Source organism: Neolamprologus multifasciatus, chromosome 2 (genome assembly GCF_963576455.1).
Source record: "Neolamprologus multifasciatus chromosome 2, fNeoMul1.2, whole genome shotgun sequence".
NCBI lineage: Eukaryota > Metazoa > Chordata > Actinopteri > Cichliformes > Cichlidae > Neolamprologus > Neolamprologus multifasciatus.
In genome coordinates this window covers 36,009,040-36,034,149 of record NC_140440.1, presented here as the reverse complement: position 1 = coordinate 36,034,149, position 25,110 = coordinate 36,009,040, and the positions used below count along the sequence as shown (strand labels likewise).

The following is a 25,110-nucleotide window of genomic DNA, read 5'->3' as shown; positions in this document are numbered from 1 at the left end:
AAGTCACGCTGGACGTGTCATTTATCCGAATTTATCATGCACATTTCGCTCCATATGCCACAGTTGGCTTATTTATTATTATTTTTTCTCAGTTTCCTCTTATTTTTCTTCATATGTATCAGCGTTATAAGAGGAGAAAACAAAATCTCTTGTATTTTTTCTTGGTGTTTTGCGATGGAAGTAATTTCCTAAGCGGCAGTGTCTTGCTTCTCTCCACAGAATGATAAGAGGTAATGAAAGTGTCCAATGCGGTGACTGATAACATAGATTGTCGCTGCTGGTTCTTTATTAAGTCGCTCCAGGCCGACCATTACTCCTTGCAGACATCAGGCCACGCCCCCTACGATATGAGTAATTGGGTCTATCTGACACCTATGGTGGCATCAGCAGTTATCTCTCCCCAAGATCAATCCGAACAGTTATGCAATAGCGTTCACCTAATCGATTATTTGGGATGTGTAGTCATGCGCTTCAACTTTGCCAGCGTTAAAGCAAATGAGAGAACTACATCTCCCGGCAGGCTTAGCGGCACATTGCTTCACTAGTTACACATTGAATGTAGTTCGCTGTACTTGGAAATCCGTTCATGATTCAGTTCATTAATAAGTAAATAGTTGAGTGTCATGGCGGAATCCGCAGCGTGTCCTGCATTCCAGCTCGGGAGACCCCGATACGACCAGGTAAGCCCCCCCTCTATCCTCCGCTAACCATCCGTTAATGGGATTTTGTTTTCAGGCTTTTCGGTGGAAAACAGCTCCATCCTCCGCCCTGCAGCCGCTCCGGATGCTGAGGCAGTTTGTGGGCACAAAGTTGGCTTTGATTTGTGATCCGATTCTTCGCTGCCTTTATTTAAACCGCAGTAACTTCCAGCTGCTGGTGAACTTGGTTGAGATGGATGAGTTTTGACTTTATTGCAGTTTTCATAGTGGAAATGATTTCTCGTCGGCAGTGCCATATCAGTGTTTTATGAGAGTCCACGCCTCTTCGACGCACGGTTATATCACTGCTCGGATCTGCAGTCAACACACTGACAGCTCGCCGTCGGTCGTTTTCTCTCAAACCTTCACGATAATTGGCTCTCTGAGTTTTTCACTTTTAATCTAGGCTTCAAAATCTGTCGGAACATCTTGTACAATAATCCAGTCCAATCAAACTTGGATGCTTCCTGCAGACTGCTGTTGCTCCCACTTTGTTTCAGGTTTCTGGACTTCCACGAATGTCTGAAGCTCATTACTGAATTTTCCCTCCGTTAATTCATTTGCAGCGGTCCGGCTGACAGATAATGTGTCCTTCACGTTGACTCCGATGGCAGCTGAGGACAAGTTAAACTCGCATCTAATTATTCTGTGGTCATTCCCATTTAATGAACAGCAGTATTAATACGCTATAATGTCAATGCACAGAGTAAAGTCTTCATGCGTGGAGTGTAAATTAAAGTCACACTAAACTGCTTTAAATCTGATGTTCTCTCAACTCACATGAGGGAACAATACAGTTATTATTATGACAGCAGAAAAAAATATCGGAAAATATGCAAAAATATTCCCACAACTACTGAAGTGTTTTGCGGTCAAGTTCATTTGATGTGACAGATCTTTACTGAAGAAATGCACAAAGAGACACAGAAATCATTCAAATATTATTCAAATATTATTTTATTATTTCATTCTGTTTCTTAACTTGTTATTCAGTTTAATCAAGAGCCGCTGTGTTTGCAGCAGTGACCTAACCTGGAGTGTTTGTCAGTACAGGAGCGGGCGCTCTCTGACAAACACGAGGGGAACAAACTCCACACCCAGGGACCCTAAAACCAGGTTTAACCCCAGGACCCTCTTTCAGTAGTTCAAAGGTGCTAACCAGAGGAGCCCCCGTGCTACTTAAAGAGCAAATTGCTGCAAAAAGTGTAACCCCCCCTAAAAAAAAGAAAACCCTGCAAAAATGACCACAAAAAGATATAAAGCAGCAAGTAAGAGTTACAAAAGGATAAGGAAGAGATGCAGCATTACACAAAATGACTACGGTGAGCTGTAAAACAACACAAAGAGACACAAGATGACGTCAAAGAGACAAAAAGACCAAAAGAGACACAAATGAATGTTGTCTCTCCCAATCTTTCTTGATCTAATTTAGGAGGATTGAAGCACTGTACGCATGAGCGTGCCTCCGGATCTGTTTCATAATTCATTCATGGACGCACCAATTAGTACAGGATATTGCATTGTTCACAGGCTGCCCAAGTGACAGCTTATTAACAGTCTCAGGATATTTATCACTTTTTTAACTGATTACCATCACGAAGGCTCCCCAGCTCGGCCCCGCGATTAGTTTTTCTTGCTCTTTTCCCTCCTGATCCTCACAAAGACGTTCATTTTTCATCAGTAACCTGCAGTTCATGTTGGGTTGTTCAAGGTGCTGCAATACTTTTAGTTCTTTGCATCAAGCATTAAAAATTAGGGCAGTCCTTGAATCAGCATGAATCTTGTTTGGTTTGTCTGCGCCGCGCTCCATCTCTGCTAGCCTTGTTGTGCGTTCTCCAGGGAGCTGAAGCTCATGCATAATTAACGCGGGCTCCTCACACAGATCCTTCCTTCGCTCTTACAAAACAGCACTGCAGCACATATGGCCTGTCAGAGGAGGAGACATGCGATGAGGGAACGAGGCAGTGACAGAAAACCCAGAGCAGTGATACAGATAGATTTATACACCTACGGTGTTTATGTGGACAGAAGGTTGTTTGCAGTCATTTCAGTTTGAAACTGGTGCTAGAGAAGTAATGGAAATAGAGATGTGTCAGTTCCACTGTCATTCTGCTGTGTTTCCCTCCCTTCATCTCTGATAAATGTCTCTGACGGATTCTGATTGAAGCTGCCCTGTTTTCACCCGTCTGGTTTGCCAAAGAGACTCTTGGCACAGGCTCCTATTGGGCCTTTTCAGATTGCTGGCACACATGCTTAGCAATTGGCATGCTGATGTAGAGACAGCGAAGGGAACAGAAAACAGGGCGCTTGACCAGCAGCTTCAAGTCTTCTTGGGAACGTTTACTGGAATAAATGTGCAGACTGCTGGTGCATTTCCCCCAAACTTTAATCTTAAAAGACATCATTTGCTTTTACATCTCAGCATTATTTCCTTTCATATGATTATAAGAAAACTGCTACACAAAGAAGTTGTGAATGACATTTTGAAGTAGATTAACGTGATCGTGTGTTTCTGAACCTCGGTTTTGACCTTGCAAATATTCTTATGTCAATATAAAACAACAGGATGCAGACATGTGATGTTATGCATCATAAATGGTGTGAAGCTGACTCAGTGTAACTGTGAGGCAGATAAAACTGTGTTTATGATCATGAACAAGTTCTGTGTATTTGAGTGAAAACATGTTTTCCTGCTATTTTTAAGGATTAACTCTGTCATGCTGTCTTTCCCAGGGTTCGTTCTTTGGTCGACTGAGACACTTTGTAGACATCATTGACCCGAGCACTCTGTTTGTCTCAGAGGTAACGTCTTCTCTAAAACATCTAGATGTACAGACAGGTGTCAAACTAAAGGACAAACACAACAAAGTCTCTTTGTAAGAACTGCTTCAGTGCAACTCGGCACTGAGTCTCTAGCAGTGAATCTCCTTTTTATGTTCAGCTGTGCTGAGAGCGGATGATGGTGAAGATCATGTCATACGATTCACATCATTTTCGTACCCATCAGCCAATTCAGGGTAGACCTCCAGTCAAGACCGCCTAAACCAAGACAAGACCAAGACCAGAGGGTATCGAGACCAAGACAGACCAAGACAAAGTCGAGACGAGACCGAGACCGAGACCGAGAAGGAGACAAAAAAGTCTTTAAACTGCAGCCGGATGCTGCTTCGTTTACGGGTGTCGGGCATATTTATGTGTTTTTGCGATGCACTCGCACAGCCCTCCTCACCGCTGTCCACTGTCTCACTCACTCACTGAGAGGACAGATGCTCCACTTGACTGTGTGGTCTCGAGACATCCAACTCTAATTCAAGGACCCCTCGTGTTCTTTGGGTGACACTGATATCCTGAGACACCACTCCCGTGAGGACAGAAACATTTTATTAGAGGATAAAGTTGAACATGGGACAAGTGGATTTAAACCATTCCAGGAAAATTCCCCTTCCACATCACGACTGAGCCACCAGGTCCCTCACTGTGTGGGCAAAGGGCTCAGGGTGTTTCTGCAATTATTCACCCTCAGTTTGTACAATAAATAAAACTTATATCTGTATCTGTGTGTCATATTTCACAGTGATTTTCCTGATTCATGAAAACATTTTGTATTTGAACATCTTAAAAGGTGTCAGAGTGGAGTAACTGCTCAGTAAACTCAAAAATTCAACTATCAACTTGCTAAACATGATGCACGTGACAGGTTTCTTATAACAACAAATAATTGTTAAAATTCCAAATGAATTACAAGCTAAAGTTTTTTTTTGCCGTCTTAAATATTTTCCTGTCAAATGCAAAGTGATGTTCAAGTGTATTTATAGATGGAAAGGTGCTGTAATGTGGATAAATTTGTTTATATATGTTAAGGTATAGCTCTGCAGTAATACAGAACTCTATATTCTACACAATCTTCTTCCTGCAAAAGGATAATTTCATTCTTGTTCCAATTTTGACAGAAACGGCTAAAAGAATGCATCAAACTCCTCGATGACTACAAACATGGCGCACTTCCACCTGGAGTGTCTGACGTTCAGGTGACTGTTACAACATAATATTACACTTATTATCACAACATCCCAGCTACAGCAAAATGCACATTTTCACAGTTTAGAAAATGCAAACTCAATAACATCTTCCATCCATTTAAGGAAAATTATAATAATGCTTAATATTTAATTATAGTTCTTTTGTTTTATTGCATTGCTCACATGTTCAGCTGTGGGAAGCACAGAAGATCAAACAGGTAAGTATTATATCGGACGTAAGTCGGCCCACGTTTTCTGCCCTTTCATACATTCGAGTCTCTGGGCTGCTGGCGGCATGAGGAAGCTTTCATGCTCTCTGCACGCAGGCCATCATTCATCCTGACACAGGAGAGAAGATCTTCATGCCATTTCGAATGTCAGGTACGGCCTCAGATGAAGATCTTTGCTGAACTTGTTGATCCATTGTATCATCATTGTCTACACTGAAATCATGTTTTCACTGTGCAGGTTATGTACCATTTGGAACACCGATTGTAAGTCACATATGAAAGCCATGCATTTCATAGAACTGTACTTAGATGTGCAGATGTCCATGAACACGGTCAAATTTGGGGACAGATGAAAGGAGATTTTGAACTTATTTTGTCCAGAAATAAGCTCCTATTCCCTGATTTCATCTAGGTCATTGGCCTTCTTCTCCCAAATCAGACTGTGGTGTCTACCATTATATGGCAGGTACTGTAAATAACATGCTTCTTGTAAATCATTGCATTTATTGTCCATTTTGAACATCTGGTAAGTGCACTTTTACTGGGTACATGCAAAGCTTTACCGCCTGTTATACACGGGGACACTGTAAATAAAGTGCTGCTGCTCTGTTGAACACGACTCGCTCATCCTTTAAGCTCGGCTCTACCCTCATGTCCTCCCTTCCTTTGTCTTCAGTGGTTGAACCAGAGTCACAATGCCTGTGTGAACTATGCGAATCGTAATGCGACGAAGGTAAAAATGCAAATAAATACAAACTAAACTAAAAAAATGCAAAAAAACAACTATACAAATGTTGTGACACTTTGTTTTTCTTCAGCCTACACCAACATCCAAGTTCATTCAAGGCTACGCAGGAGCTGTGACGAGTGCTGTGTCTATTGCAGTGAGTCTGTTTGAGATTAATAGTTTATCTTGTGGAATAACTTTGATCATGTTGCAGATGTTTGTTATAAAAAGCTGGTTTTACTTGGAATTACCTGATTTAACAGATATTTATTCCATACTTTATAGGTGGGACTGAATGTGCTGATTCAGAAGGCCAATAAATTGAGTCCTGCCACCAGAATGATCATACAGAGACTTGTCCCCTTTCCAGCTGTGGGTAGGTTTTCAAAGGAGCCTTTGTTATGATGAGGGTGCGTTTCATGTGGCCCTCTGCTGGTTGATGTTATATCTTGTTTAAAAATGATTTCACAGGATATTTTATGTATTCCTTTTATTATTGAAGTCGTTATTCTCATGAACATCAGCAGTTCTACAGATTAATCCAAGACATGCCTCGTTTCTTCTTTGTCAGCTTCATGTCTGACTGAACATCCTGGTACTTTGTAGAGGTGGGAATCACCACACATCCCACGATACGATATTATCACAATACTTAACACACGATACAATATTATTGCAATTTTTAAAAATATTTTGCGATATTCAGATTCTGTACATAAAGGTAAACTTTATCAATATTCATTTTCTCTAATATCAAAGTCTCACACTCAGTCTTTCTCTCATTTCAGTTTGATTGTTGACAAACTGAACGTTTGTATTACAGTCTAGTCCAACTTAACTGAATCAACCATCTGGTACAATTATAGCTATTCTGAACTATGCAGTTTATGAAAACTATGCAGCCCCTTCAGCAACTGAAGAATTTGAAAGTCAATTAAAACAAAATATAATTTTACATGAAATAAAAAAGTTTTAAACTTAATTAAAATAAAACATGTCTTAAATTAAAATAAGTAAACTGTCATGTTTATTGCTGCCAAAAACAAGTTAAACACATTTGGACAGTGAAGGAATGTCAGGATTCTTGCTCAGAAAAAGGATCAACATGCTCTGAAGTCAGAGCACAAAAACCTTTTTGTAACAAAATATCGATTTCTGCTGTCCCTGTATTGATACATTATTAGCAAACAAAATATCACCATGCTACACAGTATCCATTTTTCCCCCCACCCCTAACACTTTGTACAAATTGGTTAACATCAGTTCAACATTTTAATATCAGTTCATGTTTAATCTTTGTATGTTTCCTGAATGTTTCTAGCTCTGAATAAAGCTGTATGGGAAAGGTTTCTCATATCTAAAGGACCAAAAAGTGCTGCATTAATGCATTTTATATCCTAGAATATTAGCTAGAAACTAACAATCACACTACCCCTAAATGCCCCTAAATTTGGGGCAGAGAGACCTGATAGCTGAAGGTTTTATCTGATATTCTGCTTTTGATAATGCTGGGAACCGCTCGGTACATTCACTCAATTCTATTCTTATAATTTAACCAATCCGGGAAAAGTAACTGGAAATACATAAGAGGCATGAACAGTGCTGAATAGGCCAATCACAACAGGTCAAGCTGCATCAACCTGAGATGTAGTTACATTTCCAAGGAAGTGCAGGTTGGGTTATGCTGTAGGTGTGGGGTTTCAAAGAGGCTTGCAGTTATGACATGCCAATGGTGTAGATTTCCCACTGAAGCATAAATCCCCAGTAAACCTTCAGTCGCAGAGCGATGCTCTGTTAGGATAATACGGTGCTACGTGGTCTTTAAGATAAGATGGAGGCTGATTATGTCTTTTATGAGAATTCAATTCTGATAACACGGAGCCAGTGAAGAGAAACTGAAGATGAAGAAATGTGATTTCTCTCTCGCTGTTCTGGATCAACTGAAAGCTTTTCAGGGACATTTAAAGTGACCTAATAATGCATTACAACAGTCATGCCTGGAAAGTGCGTGATCTTTTCAGCATCTTCATCACTCTGAGACAGGATTTCACAGTGATGGTAATGGAGACAGTAATGTTAGTTCACTGGTAAAGCCACAGTGTTGTGGCTGCACAGACTACAGTCACAGCGTCTGTGGCTGCAGTCGTTGTTTGTCAGTCTCTGCGCAGATTCTGGTTAAAATGCATTATAATTTCTGAGCTGTCTCCCTCTCCCTTTCCAGCGAGTGCAAACATCTGTAACGTGGGCCTGATGAGACACAACGAGCTGTCCGAGGGTGTCGATGTGCTCGACAACAACGGGAACGTTGTGGGATCCTCCAGAATTGCTGCGAGACATGTGAGGGCTCTTTTTCATTTTTGCATGGTTCTCATGTGAAATCCAAACGCCATCTGATCTCATGAAAAATAAATAAATAAACTCAGTGTTTGAAATGGAGCATGTGCACAATGTTCTCTATCCCCAGGCAATCATGGAAACTGCCTTTACACGTGTGGTCCTCCCAATGCCGATCTTTGTCCTGCCCCCCATCATTATGTCCTACCTCGAGAGGTTTGTGCAGAAATACACTGTTAAGATTTTTTTCCTGTTAGGGTTGCAACTAGTGACTTACTTTTGTTGTTGTTAGTTGGTCTAGAAAAGTACATAAAGCTGCTACCAAAAGTTAGTTAAAACAGTAACAGCACAAACCTCAAACATGTAAGCACGATCTGATATCCTCGTGTTGGTGTTGTTCCCAGATCATCATACTAAAGGTTGTTCCAGGATCAACATTGCAAGTGACCAATCAGAATGTTGTGATGTCATACTTTTGTGACTTTGGGAAAAACTGGCGTAAAACAAAAAACTGTACTTAAGCTGCGAGAAACCGCCTTTGTCCGCCGATCAACGGACCCTAACCCTGACCCTAACCCTTTAACAAACGCTAAGCAGAATTGATATTGTCCTTGCAACAATGGAATTTCATAAATGCACGAATGGGTTGGCGCGCAAAAGAATAACGTCACAACAATGTGATTGGTCACTTGCAACGTTGAACCTGGAACAACATTTTCATGATGATCTGGGAACAACACCAACACGACGATATCAGATCATCCAACATGTAAAATGATCAGAAGATATAATGCAGTAAGTTTTCCAACAAAACAAATCAAACAAAAAAGAAAAGCAAATGAAAAGAAACAAATGTGTTAATATAGAATAATTACGTTTATGCTGTTGTGGGTAATGATGCTTTTTATTCAACCTATAACACAAGAACATGCAGTGACCACACATTTAGTCAAAACTGAAGTAACACGAGTGCTTAAGTATGACTGTGACTCAATCAAATCACAGCAAAAGAACAGCTGAAGCCTAAGTTAGCCTTTTAATTAACTTATTTAATTTAATTAATTAATTAAATAATTAATAATTAATTTAATTTAATTAATTTGGATAACTGATGGTTATCCAAAGTCAGACTCAGCAATCAATAAATCCATTACAGTAGTTTGCTTTGTGTCATTGTGCAGCAAACTGGGACTGCTTTACCATTGCTTTAATTGTGCTCTTTTTTAGTATCGTCTGCTTGAAGTACTTCTTTGTGTGTACTGAACCAATGCTGACATGTGTTGTGCCCCGAAGTGTTTACTAAACTATTCATTCAGTCAAAGGTCACGAGAGAAAGGACAATATGAGAACAAATAGAAAACTAAAGCAGATTTTGTGCCTTTAAAGAAGAATCTGCAGTCAGATTTATGATATTCTCTCACACATAAATCTCACACCCTCCAATCGTGCAGAAATAGCTCCCCTAAATCTGCACGATGTTTTTCTCCAGATCCAAAAATAACTCATAGCTTTGCAGGAGTCATCTGGGATCGATCCACACAGCACGCTCACGTTTCTTTTTTTATCTGTGCCTTGACTTGTGTAGGCTGCGATTTCTGCAGAGCAACCGCAGGCTGTTGCTGCCCATCCACAGCGTTGTGTGCCTGGTTACCTTTGGCCTGTCCTTGCCCGTGGCCATCAGTCTGTTCCCCCAGATGTCTCAGGTACAGTACATACGCTGTTAGACGGGCTGCTGCCTTCAAGGCCAGATGGCACAGGGAGCAGCTGTGCAAAAATTCAAATTACATGTCCACAGCTTGACATGCAGAGCCCCGACCCACACCCTTTTATTCCAGCGTCTAATTAAAAATCTGAATGACTTTCAAAGCTAAAGGAAGGAGAGAAGAGCTAAAATCTTACATTTGGTTTCATGCTTTTTGTTTTGCTTTCTTTCACTCTCTTCTTTTTGTCGGCAGATCGAGGTGTCTTGCCTTGAGCCGGAGATTGCCATGGCAACAGATTGCAAGGTGGTGACCTACAACAAAGGTTTATGATGGATGGTGGTGGAGTGGGAGAGGAGAGCAGAGGGAGCCAGGAGGAAAATGAGGCTGCAGTGTGAATAGCTGTCAGGAGTCTCAGCTGTAGGTTCCTCCTGGAACTATGTGCTGCATTTATATCACAGAAAGACGGCTTTTTAAACTGGTTTCTGCATTTATCAAGATCCCAGCAGTTATTAAATCATAGTTTTCTGAGAGGCTTTTTATTCTGTCGTCTCCTTTTTAAGAGCTCTTTGTATAGAAATGCTGATTTATTCTCTGTAAAGTCAGATTTAGCATCAGTTCATTATTTCATGCTGTATAAATAAGTGTTCCTACAGATATGCTGTTCTTTGTTGGTCTGACCGAGCACAGTTCTTCTCACTGCGTCATCTCGAACTTTGTCTGTCTGACTGTGTATGCCGTGCAGAGCCAGTTTGTTTCAGCTGTTTGGTTTGAAACTGCTGCAAATGAACCAAACAGTAAAAATATTCCTTCACTCTGTTTTGAATCTTGGGACAAACATTTGTAAAATATATTGAAAGCAAACACAGTTTGATTATATGAGAGGAAATCAGCCCAAGGAGAGATGAACATGAATAAGCTTATGAATCCAAAAATCGTTGGACAAACAGCGACGTGTATGTCCAACGACTGCTGTTAAGCACTGTTCTGTGTTCTGCTATTAAGCTGTAGCCACTTAACAGCCGTGCAAAGACCAGTGTGCACAATTTCCACAGCCATTAATAAAGAAGAGCACACAGGTACCTAACTTCTTTAGTGGTGCATGCATAAAGAGCAGCACCATAATCCGATAAAGTTTAAAAAGTTAAAGAAATGTTGCAGATGAAAGGTTTTCTCTGCCTGAGAGGAGGAATTAGATTTATTTCTAAAAAAGGAACCTTAATTTAAGTTGAGTGATGTTCATTCACAGTCCATCGTCCTGAGTTGCTTGTGCTGTGATCAGATTTTAGTTCGATTTTTAAGAGATTTGCTGCAGCAACCTCCTAATTACAGCCCTAATATGGGAAACAGTTCTCACAGTGCCCACACTGAGCCACATATATTTAAAACATTTAATAATTGTTTACTGACAGTAAGGAAGAGGTTTTACTAGCTCCAGAATAAGTCTTTTATATTGGATAAGACAAAAACCAATATATCAGGATCATTATGAGTCTCTTAATATAAAAATTATTTATTTTTCCTTGTACTGGCTATGATCCATCTGCAGACTCTGTGGAGGTCGAGGCAAACATAAAATAAAAATACAAGTATTTTTCATCAGGTCATTAAAAAGATAAATCTACTGTATTGTGTCTGTGACATGTAGTGAGTGAGATGAAAACATCTTTTGAGCTGCAGTTTCTTGATATGTATTGTTTGGTTTTAACTATCAGCTGATAATAATCTGATTATGGAGATGGAGAGGAGTCAGCTGCATGCAAACTAAGTTGTTCAGTGAGACTCACTCGGACGAGGGAAACTTTCACTATGAAACAAACGTGAAGCCCCTGTTCAGTAGCTGCACTCTGGATGTCTTATTATAGATGTTTATACAAGTTTTAAACTGGCAGTTGATACATGCCGGTGATTTTAACCCACACAGTGTGAAAGAACTCCTAAAACACTGCGTTACATTTTCTTGTATGAAGGTCATTTTGCTCCATTACTGACTGTTGTCAAGTTACTGTTTCATTATTAAAGAATTGCTTCTTTTGTACACAATTTGAAATAGAACATAACATATACTACACAACTGACTGTTTTTAATTCTTTGTGTAAAACTTCCACTGATACTATTGCAAATGTTTGCTAGTCAAACGATGTAAACCTGATATTATTTTACTATATAGCCTGTAATAAATACTCTTTTACTGTATGTAAAGTGTCTGCACTCTTTACTTCATGTTGCTATAGGATGCTTTTCCACCCTTTACAGTAAGGCTTCTGTATCATGTTGGTTTCCCTGGTGAAAAAGTAATTGGCTCTCTTGTTATAATATGAATTAACTCTGATTAACCATAACTTTTTGTAGGGAGTGGACATTGAGATGGACTCTTATAGGTACCTGGGTGTTCACCTGAATAATAAACTGGAGCCACAACACTGATGCTGTTTACAGGAAGGGTCAGAGCAGACTCTACCTGCTGAGGCGGCTGAGGTCATTTGGAGTCCAGGGAGCGCTTTTAAAGACCTTCTATTATTCTGGTGGCATCTGTCATTTTTTACAGTGTTGTATGTTGGAGCAGCAGTTTATCTGCAGCTGAGAGGAAGGACTGTGGCCAAAATAACATCTCTGATGGACAAGGTCTCCCACCCCATGCATGTAAATGTTGCTGCAGAGCTGCTTCAGTGACAGACTGCTGCATCCTCGATGCATGAAGGAGCGTTTCTGCAGCTCCTTCCTCCCTGCAGCTGTCAGACTGTACAATCACAACTGCTCCCAACAAACATGGATGTTTACATCTGCGCCGTAACAACTTCTACTGTTATAACTTGCACATTACTTTTTTCAGTTTATATATACACTAACTTATTGGAAGTTACATATCTACGTTTTAATGCACAGGTACAATCACACAATCTGCACTTTTCTAATTATTCTAAATATTCTCAACTATTTAAACATCTTTCAGTATCCTGCTCTGTTTGCACACTACAACCTGGGTTTGCACTTATCTGTAATTTATTTTTAATAACTGTACAGGACTCTGCTTTAGTAACTATTGTCCATGATGTAAATATGTAAAAATTGTGTTTCTGTTCTGTTTGTATATGTGTTTTTTTGTTTGTTTGTTTTGCTGCTGATACAACCAAATTTCCTCTTGTGGGAAAATTAAAGGATTATTCTATTCTATTCTATTCTATTCTATTCTATTTTATTCACTTGACTAATTTGTCCTTATGTCATCTGGAGGAAGGGTGGATTTTTAAAAAAAATATTTATTTATTATATATATATTTGAAGTTGCATGTTTTGCTGTGTTCCCATGTTGAGTGTTGTATCTTTGCAGTATTTCATGCTTTTATTATATTTACTGTGGACTTGTCCCGGGGACACTTCTCCACTCCCCCTCCTGATCACTAATTGGACACACCCTGGGAGCGCACACGGACTGATCTTTGGTGAGAGACGTCGGGTGGTAACTGCGGTACAACACGGACTTAAGGGCTGTGTTGGGAGGGACCGAGCAACTCGACGGTTTTATGTGCTGTAAATTTATATTTTAGAACCCTATATTTTCTATTTCTTTGGCTCCTCCACTGCTCGCTTTTTTTCGCTTCTAAAAAGTCGACACTTTAAAATGTTTTGCTTTTAGTGGCATCCAAAGTTCCCTCCATTAATCAAGAAGACAAAAAGGGTTTTCTGCGCATCTAAGCTAACTTCATGGCCAGATATCATCAGCCCCAAACACCGTTAAAACGTCCGTCTGTGTCAAGACTGCGTATTGAATCTGCCTAATTTCGACTGTTTTCAGATTATTTAATAAACAAACAAACAAAAACTCGCGTTCATTTCAAAGCGTATGATCTGAGCATGCGCGGAATGTCTTACAACAGCCAGCCAATCACAGACCCTTCTAAACATGTATGCAACTTTCTGTTCACCACCAGAGGTCGCTGCCGCCTGTCTCACAAATAAAACGTCAACGTCAGAGTTGAAAGGTCGTCTGAAACATGGCTGCTCCCGTGGATGACATGTTTTCCTTCTGCGTGGACCCCGGCAAAGTGTCCAGCTGTGTGGAAGTCAGATTTATCGACAATGTCAAGGTGAGACTTGTCCGTGATTTTCATATTAAACGGATTTAGAAGAAATCTGCGGCTGAACACAGATTTAAAGCGACGGTGCTGTAGTCGCATGTCGGCTGTCAGTGCGGGTCACAGCCAGGCACGACTGGCTGATGTCTGACACACAGTGGAGATTGAATGATCGTCTAAATCCTCCATGAAGGGTTTGATTTCTATGTTGCCTTCAGGAAAATTTAGGACAGCAGCTTCCAGACCAAAGCTTAGCTCGCTAATATCACAGTATAAGAACTACTAGCTGAAAATAACCCCTACTATTCATGTCCACTAATAATAACAATAATAATAATAATACTAACTGTGATAGAGTGTTAACAAGTTCACGTCTTTCTGTGTGTGTGTGTTTTTTCCCTTCTTCTTCTTCTTCTTCTTCTTCTTTTAAAGGAAATTCTTAAATAGATAAATGTAATCAGTTCTCTTGACACGTGACGTTGCAGGCATCATGACGTTTTCCACAGCTTTCAGGTCACATCATCTGTGAATGAGAATGGAGCCCTGGTGGACCTGCCTGCTCTGGTGTTCTCTGGAGGATGACAGCCTGTGAGCACAGGTCCCGCTAAACCATGTTGGGCTCTCACGGAGTCTTTTTATGGCACTTTAGTCAGTAACATGCACAGAATAGCCCTTGGAGGTCATTTTGTAGGCCTCTGCCATCGCTCCTCCTGTCCCTCCCTGCACAAAGAAGCAGTTTCTGGTCCGCTTGTCATTTGATGACCTTCTACGCCCTGTCCAGCTCACATACTGTAACAGCCAGTCTCCTGCTATCTGTCTCGAGACAGTGCTGGGACACACAGCAGAAAGTCTTGTGATAATATGGATGTGACAACCTGAATGCAGCAGGTTCCATCACATGTTACCAGTAGAGACAAGAACACTAGTAAAAAGCAAACTAGAGGAGAGATGGTCTGTGGCCACCACCTGCAGAACTATATATATATTTGGAGATTTGATGAGCATATATTCTGATAAATCAGCTGATTATATTTCTTTCTTTCAGACACACAAAATTGAATGAATTTCTGTAGGACGAGCTAGAAAGGGCTCTTCTGCCATCTCTTCTTTACTTTGTTACTCTTCATTAATCAGCTGTTATAAATGCAAATACCAGTGGATTGTTAATAGAATCACATTAATAAACTGAGTGGACTCTAAATGGTGATGCTTGTTTTTTAAGGGGTCTGTCTGGACTGAATGCAGCAGTTTGTTATTCCTCCTCCTCACAGTTTTTACTCATGTTGATTGGTTGATGTGTGATTGGTGGATGAAAACAACAACTTACAGTTTCTGGGGAAAAACATGTTTGTGCTGCAGCAAGTTGTGAGTTTTCTTAAACATAGTGATTAAGAAATGAATCATTTTAGGTCTCACTGTGATTTACATTTTAATTCTTGTAAAATGTTCATAGTCTATAACTTTTTTGTAGTGACTGAAGGCTGCAGTAACAGTTAGTTATTCATGTTACAGGGCAAGGGTCTCTTTGCCAAAAGGAGCATCAAGAAGGGAGAAACCATTTTCATTGAGCGGCCGCTCGTCTCTGCCCAATTCCTGTGGAACACTTTGTATAAATATAAAGGTGAGATGTTTGATGCACTTATAAGACTTATAATCGCATCTTTTCATTGATTATTGAGGTTTTGGACTAACTGGACAAAATAATCTGCATGTGTACTGCATGTGGATCTACAATGAAACTCATCATCTCAATGCTGCGCTGCTGTGATGTCATCTGTGTTCACCATCATGCCCCCAACAGCCTGTGAATACTGCTTACGTGCTTTGGAGACTGCAGAGGGGAATGCGAGAAGACTTAGCGGCATCCCTGGACTCAGCCTTCCTCATCCGGAGCTGTGCCGTGTACGCCCAGAACAGCATCAAGCATGCCCTCAGTGCCAGGTAAATCTATTTTAGTACAGTCCACTACCAAAAAAAAGTGTAGCTTGCAATTTTGCGTGAAAGTAAAAGCCTCACAGCAACTAGTCAGGTCAATATAAGATACAAAGCATTGATTTTAACCTGGCAGTGGTTAAGGAAGAGCTTCAGCTACATCAATGGTGGTTGCTTGCTAATCATCAATCTTTAGAGGCCACTACTAACACCCAGTCAATAAGCCAAGCTAAGGTCACATGAAAATGTAAATACATGCCCCCCCCCCCCCCGTTACTAGAAGAGCATACATTTGATCCTGTTTTGCAGTAGAGGAGAAAGGTCATGCTTACCTAAGAGTGCAGAAAGTGACTTAAAAAAGAAATTTAGTTTCAGCTCCTCGAACTGTTCAAACCAACATTAGAGGAAAACTGCAGTTTGTCCATGAACAGCTGGCAGCCGTTGCTGTTTAGCTGTGAGTTTCTCATCATATGAAAAAGTGATTTAAAGATAATATAAAGCTGCGTCTTCGAAGGTTAAAGCTGAAGCATTCATCTAGAAAGTGACCACAAAGCATACGGCCATACCACCCTGAGCACTTCCGATCTCGTCTCATCTCTGAAGCTGAGCAGGGCTGGGCGTGGTCAGTATTTGGATGCGAGAAATTGACCACAAACCAAAAATTCACCAAAGGACGACTCAAAAATGCAAAAACGTTTTTTAAATGTTGTAGTTGGAGCACAGAGTTGAATGTCTTAAGCGATAGAGCCGAGGAGTCCCGAGCACTTAATCCTGATCATGTCATTAATCCGTGTGGGGGTGGTCACCTTGGAGGACAGAAGACCGATTGTAGTAACGTCACTTTTATATGACTTTGAATGTTTTTGGTGGCAGGTGCGTTGGTCTATTTCAGAAAGTGCTGATCTACTGGAATTTGCCCAGACAAGCTTCTCCAGGCTTTACAGAGAACAAATGGGCTCCGGCAGCAGACGACCACACTGGGAACCACTCGGGAAACTAAAGTTACAGTTTGAACAACAGAAGATTCGTCTGAGTCTTGGTTTCTGTTGAGCCATACAGATTGTAGGTCACAATTTGGTATAAATGACATGAAAGCACGGATGCATCCGTATTACATTCAACAGTTTAGGCTGCTGGTGAGGGTGTAATGGTGTTGGTGGTATGTTATGGCATTCCTGAGCCCTTGAGTGTTGTTGCTGACCATGTCCAACCCCCCATATGACCACAGTGCACCTTCCTTGAGTCTTTACCACAAAGAGTTCAGGAAGTTTTGAGGCAAAAATGAGTCTGTCCCAGTACTAGCAAGGCGTACCTAATAAAGTGGCAAATGAGCCTGTACAGTACCTGCAGCAACGCTTAGACTATATTAAAGCTACACCTTCACTTTTAATGCTTTCTCAGTATAACTGAGTGCTGGATGCACATTTATCAGATCTGCTTTTGGATGATGATGTTCCAGAAATGCTTTATGTCCTTTATTAAACTCAAAACTGGCTCCAGTAAATTTCATTCTCCGGAAAGTCATAACTTTCCTGATTTCTCCAAAGGAAACTTGAAGTCATAAACGGGGATTAAAGAGTTCGGTGATGAATTTATCTCTGGAGTCACTGCGAACTCGGTAAAAGCAGTGATTTAAAAACACGAAGCCATCGTGCTTTACTCAGCCCCGCAGACTCAAATTCTAAACCACAAACCCAGTTTCCTCATTAGTTTAACATTTTGAATGTTTTTGTTTGGGGTCAATCCCCCGCCCTCTGCTCCCTCTGCAGGTGATGTACTGCAGCAGCGAGTGTCGTCAGGCAGCAGCAGATCAGTACCACCAGGCTCTGTGTCTGGGTGCTTCTGAAGGAGATCCTGATCACCCCATCAACAAGCTCAAAGATGCATGGAGGTGAGGAAGCATTTTAAAAACGTTCATCTCCTGAGAGCGCTGACTTTCACCCCAATAAGCTACCACTGCTGTCTTTCAGGAGTATGCATTATCCCCCTGAGACCTCCAGCATCGTGCTTATGGCCAAAATGGTAGCTATGGTGAAACAGGTGAGACTGTTCCTCTGATTTATATTCAAGTGTTTGTACTTATGCTCAGTATTAGAGATATAATACAAAGGAACATGATATGCTGCACCTGATTTGATTTTCCTTTTTTAAAACTCTGTATTGCTAATGTGTCATTTTTAAATTAAACTGTATGAAATTATTGCTAGTTTGAAATGAACTTTGCTGCGATGCAGGTGCTGTAAACAGGAAAAGCTACATGTTAATTTTTGAAAGGTCACAGGTTCATTAGACTAATGTTTGCAGACTGACAGAAAACAAATTACAGTGATGTGTGTGTTCATTTTAAAAAGTCCTGATTATTAGTTTCTGAAAACTCTAAAAAGTGTTGACTTCTGTTATAGGATGTTAAGATTACTCGTGCAGGTTTGAATAAGTACTGTCGTTTAACCCTTTCAAAAACAAATCATGCAAAACACAAGTAAGTGTGTAGGAGATATTCAGTAAGTCACAAAACATTATTTATGTTTTCCAGGCCAAAGATAAAGCACACTTGCAGAAGCTGTTTACTCACTTCTGCAGCCGGACAGCCAACGAGGAAGAGGAGATCGCCCATAAGCTCCTAGGAGAGCAGTTCAGAGTAAGTTTTATTTCTGCCTGACGTGCGAATTCATTGAGGTACAAACTGACAAAAGCTGTTATGGTGATCTTAACTCTTCACAGCTCGAATAAGCATCAAACATACAAGTGATGTGTATTTTCTGTTATGTAAAATATTACATGAAGTTATTTCATCGTGTTTTTGCAGGGGCAGCTGGCCTTGCTGCACAGCCTTTTTACAGAAGCACTTTATGACGACCGTCTCGGCCGGGTCAGTATGTTCTGTGAAGCCACAGCACACATTGTTTCCTCGTTTTCAATCCAGCATTCATTCGTTTTTTAGACAATGCTGCCAAAAATAACACAGAAAGCGTTTGTTGCTCGACAGCTAATTAAAGCTGCTCACTGACAGCTCTGATTTATTTGGCCGCCTTTGCCTCCTGAATATCGTTCAACCTATTAAATCATTTTATTTATTTATTATTTTTAAATGTATTTAATTATTTATTTGAACACATGAAAACCTAGTGCCCAATGACTGTAATCATTATTATCTCGCTTGGCAATCACAGGAAAATTGAGAAACATGCCCCTCACATGCTCCCAGAGCCCAGTATGTTTCATTTTGTCCAGATGATGATGCTGGACAATACTTCAGCTCTTTAAGATGTATGGATCTTTTATGTAAGAAAATACTGTTTTTATCGTTGTAGTCTGATGTGGCACAAACATTTTCACCGTAACACGATGCCAGTGACACTCGCTGTCTGTGCAGTACTGCCCGCCTTCATACTTGGCGAGACAATCCCATTCGCTTACAAGTTTTCCTGCGACACTGAGCAGGAAAACTTAATGTTGGACCACCAACAGTGGTCCAACATTAAATAATAATAATACATTAATTTGTGGGAATGACAAAAAGAGAAAGTAATGAATTATAAATACCTGCCTGTGTTTTTGGTTCAAAATGTCTCAAAAAAACATGACGACAGTTTCATCATGAAACGGCTCATTTTCTGTTTAGATGCATGAAATGGTTTTGATACGTTTCCTCGAGATTGACCTTTTACAGCTTTCCTTCTCGGCTTTAGCAGAGCAGGTTTGTTCCTTTCAACCAGCTTATTTGTCACAAATCTTCAATGAGCATAGCATGGATAATCCTCCTCATGATTATTATTCAATATGACCTGAAATGATGAAGCCCAACATGTTCACAGAGGTAGAAACAGAATTCTGTTTTTCACTTCTATAGGATCAGAAGGCCTTTTTTTGCAACCACAGCTGTCACCATCTGTTAGCTTTCAGATAGAAAGCAGCTCTAAAGCGCTTCCTGGGTTTGGCTTAATTTCTGCACCTTGAAGCTGCCGTCATGTCTTTAAACCGTCTTTGTTTGCGGCCTTTGTAAGAACTGTGAAGCTCCATGTTCACTATTGGTCATATGGAGCAGCGGTCTCCAACCTTTTTTGTGTCACGGACCGGTTTATGCCCGACAATATTTTCACGGACCGGCCTTTAAGGTGTCGCGGATAAATACAACAAAATAAAACTAGTACCGGTACCAAAAAAAGAAGATTTATTCATAACACACGTGAAAAGACCCAGGAAAACCAAGGAAACGATAAAAACGATAACAAAATAACGCCTCAACTCTCGCGGCCCGGTACCAAACGACTCACGGACCGGTACCGGTCCGAGGCCCGGGGGTTGGGGACCGCTGATATGGAGCAAACGCTTCCCTGTACAAGTAAATAATCCCATAACAACAGAGTTGGGCTGGAAGAACAGAACGTACTGCTTGATTTACCAAGTTGATGGTTGAACTTTATCAAAAACATGTAAATAAAACCACGTCCTTCACCCTGCTCGTATGATATGAGTCAGTTTGCTTAGTTTAAAAAACTAAGCAAACTGACTTAAATTATGATTATATTATAATTTCTGAGGAATCAAAATCTGGTTTATTCCAACGGACGCTCAGACGTTTTCTGGGATTCTGTTCTTTGATCACAGCTTGTCAAATGTTTCTTCTTCTTCTCATTATAACTGTTTGTATTCGTTACTTTGGGCTTGAAGTGAAAATCTGACGTCTCTGTTTTCTTACGTTTTCTTTGATTTGTATAATCAAAGAGGAAAAAAATGTTTTGATTACTAATTTGCCAGCTCCCTGCGTGGATGATTAAAGGTGTGACTGTGTTGCAGTGGTTTGTCTCTGAGGGTTTCCGCTCTCTGTTTGCTTTGGTGGGGACCAACGGACAAGGCATCGGCACCAGGTAACTATCACCTTTAACCAGCTCAACACTGGGGCTCACATGGGTCTGACACTTCACTGTCTTTATGTTCTGTCATCCAAACGCAGCTCGCTGAGCCAGTGGGTTCATGCCTGCGATGCACTTGAGCTTCCTGCCCAGCAGAGGGAGCATTTGGACTCTTTTATTGACCAGTTGTACAAGGACATTGAAAAAGGTCACACTTTATCTCAGTGTTGCAGTATTTTCTACAATAAATTCTTTTTGTCTCAGCTGAGCAGATTTGCGACGGCTGAATTGTCTGAGTTTTGTTTGTATATGTGTGTTTTGACCAATGCTGTGGTTGTTACATAAACCCGTGCGTATCCAAGCAAAGGTCAGAAATATGCATAATGTGTCTGTTCTGTGCAGAAACCGGAGACTTTCTGAACTGCGAGGGGTCTGGACTCTTTCTGCTTCAAAGCTCATGTAAGTGCTGATGATGTCTCTCGTATGAAAACTGTTACTTCAGATTAAAGATGCTGTTAGTCTGGGCTAAAAGGCCATATGATAACCTCCCCTGACACACACACACAACCATATGGCTCTTTGACCTCTGCAGGTAACCACAGCTGCATACCCAATGCAGAGGTGTCGTTCCCCGACAACAACTTCCTCCTTCACCTCAGTGCCCTCTGTGACATCAACCAGGGAGAGGTGAGCTGACACGTCCGAGTTTTGAGTGATAAATTCTGGCCTGAAATAGACTGCACAGAACATTTGTGTGCCCCCTTGTCAGGGGGCATTAGAAGGCTGAGACTTTAAGGATGGGAGCGGGTTTGTCAAGCTGTCAGAAAGATTGAGAAGCCTTGCATCCGCGCGGCACAGTAATGTCACGGCGGCCGTGCTACTTTCACAGCAAAGATCTGCTTTGAATGCAAAGACTGCAGCGTTTGTACCAGGAGAGCGAGAGAGCGACCTCCTGCATGATGAAGCAACGGCATTTTGAAAATGTTTTGTGCAAAATCTGGAAAAATTGCCACACGAGTAGTTTAACTGTTATGGTACAGTAATATATTGATGTTGGGATTCTTCAGCCAGTTCAGGAGCGTGTTTGTGTGTCTTTTCCATCTTCAGGAGATTTGCATCAGTTATTTGGACTGCTGTCAGCGGGACCGAAGCCGACATAGCAGACATAAGATTCTGAGGTAAACATCTGTAATCCCTGGGATACTTCACTTGAACGGGGTCATACTGTTATGAATTCATCAGGATCAATAAAAAGCCTTCCAGGCAATAATAGGATGAAGCGGAGAGGCTGGTGGGTCTGATGGTTACTCCTGTGCTCACTCTGCTCATTGATTAGCATGATCCAAAGTTTCTGAGACGCATGCTGGTTTTAGAGCATCCTGTGTTAATTCTCGAGAAGGTGTCGTTTCATTACAGGATGGTGTTGTGGTCCGGAAGTATAATTACAGTGTTGAACAGACGGTTGCTTTTGTGCACAGAAGCCACGTAAAAAGATTTTCTTAACAGCAAAGTGCAGAATGGTTCTAATTAAAAGCTCTTATCAGAGGTGCAAACAATGTGGGACGCTTTCTTCACAGGGAGAACTACCTGTTTGTCTGCTCGTGTCCAAAGTGCGTCTCCCAGATGGAGGAATTGGATGTGACATCCGAGGAGGAAGAGGAAGAAGAAGGTGTGGCAGAAGGTGAAACCGAGGGGGATGAGATGGAAGATGAGATGACAGATGTCTGATGAAAGACTTGACCATATTGTTCTCAGCCGCCTCCCATTCCTGCCACCACGCTCAGCACCCATAAAGCCCGGAAGAATTAAGGACCAGTCCAGACTAAGATCTGCGTTTCACTGGTGTCTCAATGTGTCGAAAACGGCCTGTTGGCAGCACATGTCACCCAGTGCTTATTTTAGAGACCAGTCACAGAAACTGTGTGCTGTACATGCCTGTGTGTGTTTCTTTGTGGCTCCACTTCAGCACACTGGTGGTTTACAGTAGAACAAAGAAAACGCCATTTAAACCCACGGGGACTTAAAACTGTCAAATTGATGTTTCGGAGCTCCTTTTAAAATTATTTGAACTGCGCAGTCTTGAGTGAATAATGCTTGGCTAATTGTGCAAGCAGCAGTCGTGTAGCATGAATATTACTTGGATTTCTGGTTGTCCACAGGTAGGCAGAGAAAGAAGCCAGCGAGGGAGCTCTCTCAAGCACTTTGTATGCTAACTATTTTATATGGACAACTTGTAAAAATACTCCTCAAGGATAACTAGACCCAAACCCAAATATTCGTTCTACTTTAAGAAAAACAGGTAAAGATTCAAACCTTTTAGTTTTCTGGCATCACTCCAAATCAATGCAAAGTTTTTCTCGTCACCTTTGTCCTTGGATTGCAATCCTGAAGTAGGTGATCTACTCCAAGGTGAAAATTTACCATCCTCAGGATGCAAGAGGCACATATTGCTGCCCTCACAATCACCAGGTCTTCACACACACACACACACACACACACACACACACACACACACACACACACACACACACACACACACACACACACACACACGAGTTAGAGAGCACTTGTAAAACCATCATCAAAGCACCAAATGATGGGATGCCGTTTGGAAGAATGGCTGATTTTCCTCCAGCAGATTTCCAGGAAACTGGAGAATTGAACTGTTCTGGCAACTTCATTCACAGCTGATGTATACAGTAAGAGGATAAGAGCTGCTTTAGCACAAGGTCAGGTGTATATCCTATAGTGTAGTTCTGTCTGTAATCTGTTGTGTTGGGAGTAAAGAGCCAAAGAAAAACTGTTAAAATTGGCGTTTGCGACGTGTTTGACCTGTAAGTTCACTTAATGTAACTCGTAACAATGTTTCCATTTTCTAAAGACTCTTAAAGAAAACAAAGCAGTTCAGCAGAAGTCGGTTGGTTCATAGGAGCTTCTGTTTTTCCTAATATATGTTTCTTACATGACTATGCATACAGTGTTGTTCAGGCTCTTTATTTATAGGCCTAATTACAGCCTTGTCATATGGGAGACATCCAGCCGGTGAATATATAGTTTGGTTTCCAGCTCGTGATCTATTGGGTTGAGTTAAACCTCACTTAATGCATTATGGAGACCTTGAGTGGAAAATTGCTTTGTCAGTAACTGTTTGCCCTTTGTTGAGAACTGTATTTCAGACCGCGGTTCCATATGAGTGAAATTGCTGCTGCTGCTGCACGTGAATCAATATTACAACAATGACTGTAATCACAAATCGCAGTGTTTTCAGCTGCTCAACAAAGATTGGAAATATTGAACGACAATTTTCTCAGTTAGCAATCAGCGCAGCTGCACAGGAGAACATGGCTTTGTAAGTCGCATGTAAAATTTAAATATAACAGGAGCCCAGCAGTTGTCATTTTTACTGCTCTGGCATAAAGCATTGAAATTGGATGTCTGTTGAGTCATTTATTTGTTTTACACACCTCCTGTCTTTGCTGCTGAAAATTGTACTGGTGAAATATTTGTTCTTTTGCATTAACTTAGTCAAACTGTCTTTCTCAAAGAGGTTAGGTCTTCAGCAGTCGTCTTTTTTATTTTCATTTTGGGCCCTTTTATCCTCCACAAATTCCATTAAAGGTCCAAAAGCAATAAATCGATCCTTCTGCAAAGTATCGGCGCTGTGTCTAACGCCACATTTGTCATTTCACTGTGGTTAGAGCTCTATTCTTGTTTAAAAACTATTGAAAGCACATCAGTGAGCCACAGCAGCTCCTTAGACTAATAACAGCAATCGCTTTTACTGCCACTTGGAGATTTTTTTTTAAAGGATTTTTTGACAATGAGAGAAATATAGCAAATTATGTTCTCAAATTATCCTTCAATTAGTAGTAAAAACAAACTCCAGCAGTCAAGTTATGGTAATTACTGCTGACTGCCTGTCACTCCATCACTGTGAATATGGCACTAAGAATCTAAGATGCTAAATAACAATGAATTTATTTGAAGTGTGTAAAGTTGACTATATTCCTGTTCTTTCCTCTGCTGATTGTACATGGTTGACATTTCTCCATTAACAGCCTGTGTTTACTCCAGTATCTGCTCTTTGCTGCACTTACATCAAGCGCTTATTCACTACGGATGCACGTAAGAGAAATGGAAAATAATAGAAGGCATTATGTCTGTGAAACGATGCACACCTGGGACAAAGCACCGTATGAAGTCGGACCGCTGGTCGCATCCTTCAGTTGAAGCTCCCACACCATCAGCTGTCGCCCTGTGAAGCGATTCCAGAAACGCTGCAGGCGCTTTGTAGCTGTGAAACGTCGTCTTTGCTGTGGCAGCCCGCTGCAAGGGTCAGTCCCGCGCAGCCAGGCGTATAGTTGTAGGCCTCCACGCCACAGAGCCTGTTTCAAGTAAAGAAAGCAGAGAGGTCACAGAGTGTGCTGTGACAGAAGTTGGGCAGATAGAGGCTCATTTCAGGACTGAAGGAGTGGGAAGTGACAAAAGTGTTTGAGGAAAGGAAAAAAGGAAAAGCTTTATGAAAGGCAATTGTTACTGT

At 41.0% G+C, this 25,110-nt stretch overlaps 2 protein-coding genes and 1 long non-coding RNA gene across 5 annotated transcripts in view; 2 read left to right on the top strand and 1 right to left on the bottom strand.

Annotated features, from left to right (window-relative positions):
* Window positions 1-25,110, bottom strand: part of LOC146524987 (uncharacterized) — a 358,835-nt gene that overhangs the window by 115,720 nt on the left and 218,005 nt on the right. The gene's annotated exons all lie outside the window — the stretch shown is intronic.
* On the top strand, window positions 546-11,905 carry sfxn5b (sideroflexin 5b). 3 transcript variants are annotated; one of them, XM_085131213.1, is made up of 14 exons: window positions 546-680; window positions 3,432-3,500; window positions 4,649-4,726; window positions 4,909-4,935; window positions 5,044-5,098; window positions 5,186-5,211; window positions 5,360-5,413; window positions 5,624-5,680; window positions 5,766-5,831; window positions 5,960-6,050; window positions 7,896-8,011; window positions 8,139-8,224; window positions 9,594-9,711; window positions 9,964-11,905. In XM_085131213.1, exons 1-14 carry the CDS (start codon window positions 624-626, stop codon window positions 10,039-10,041), a joined length of 978 nt encoding a protein of 325 aa, XP_084987339.1. In that variant the 5' UTR covers window positions 546-623; the 3' UTR covers window positions 10,042-11,905. The 3 variants fall into 3 exon arrangements, with proteins under 3 accessions (XP_084987339.1, XP_084987338.1, XP_084987343.1); XM_085131212.1 differs by having other exon boundaries at window positions 547-680; window positions 5,960-6,054; window positions 7,900-8,011; XM_085131217.1 differs by lacking the exons at window positions 5,044-5,098; window positions 5,186-5,211; window positions 5,360-5,413 and having other exon boundaries at window positions 547-680; window positions 5,960-6,054; window positions 7,900-8,011.
* On the top strand, window positions 13,222-22,559 carry smyd5 (SMYD family member 5). The gene is made up of 13 exons (XM_085131197.1): window positions 13,222-13,797; window positions 15,298-15,406; window positions 15,587-15,726; window positions 17,487-17,608; window positions 17,688-17,757; window positions 18,251-18,355; window positions 18,524-18,586; window positions 20,515-20,585; window positions 20,672-20,778; window positions 20,973-21,029; window positions 21,163-21,257; window positions 21,678-21,748; window positions 22,148-22,559. Exons 1-13 carry the CDS (start codon window positions 13,705-13,707, stop codon window positions 22,296-22,298), a joined length of 1,254 nt encoding a protein of 417 aa, XP_084987323.1. The 5' UTR covers window positions 13,222-13,704; the 3' UTR covers window positions 22,299-22,559.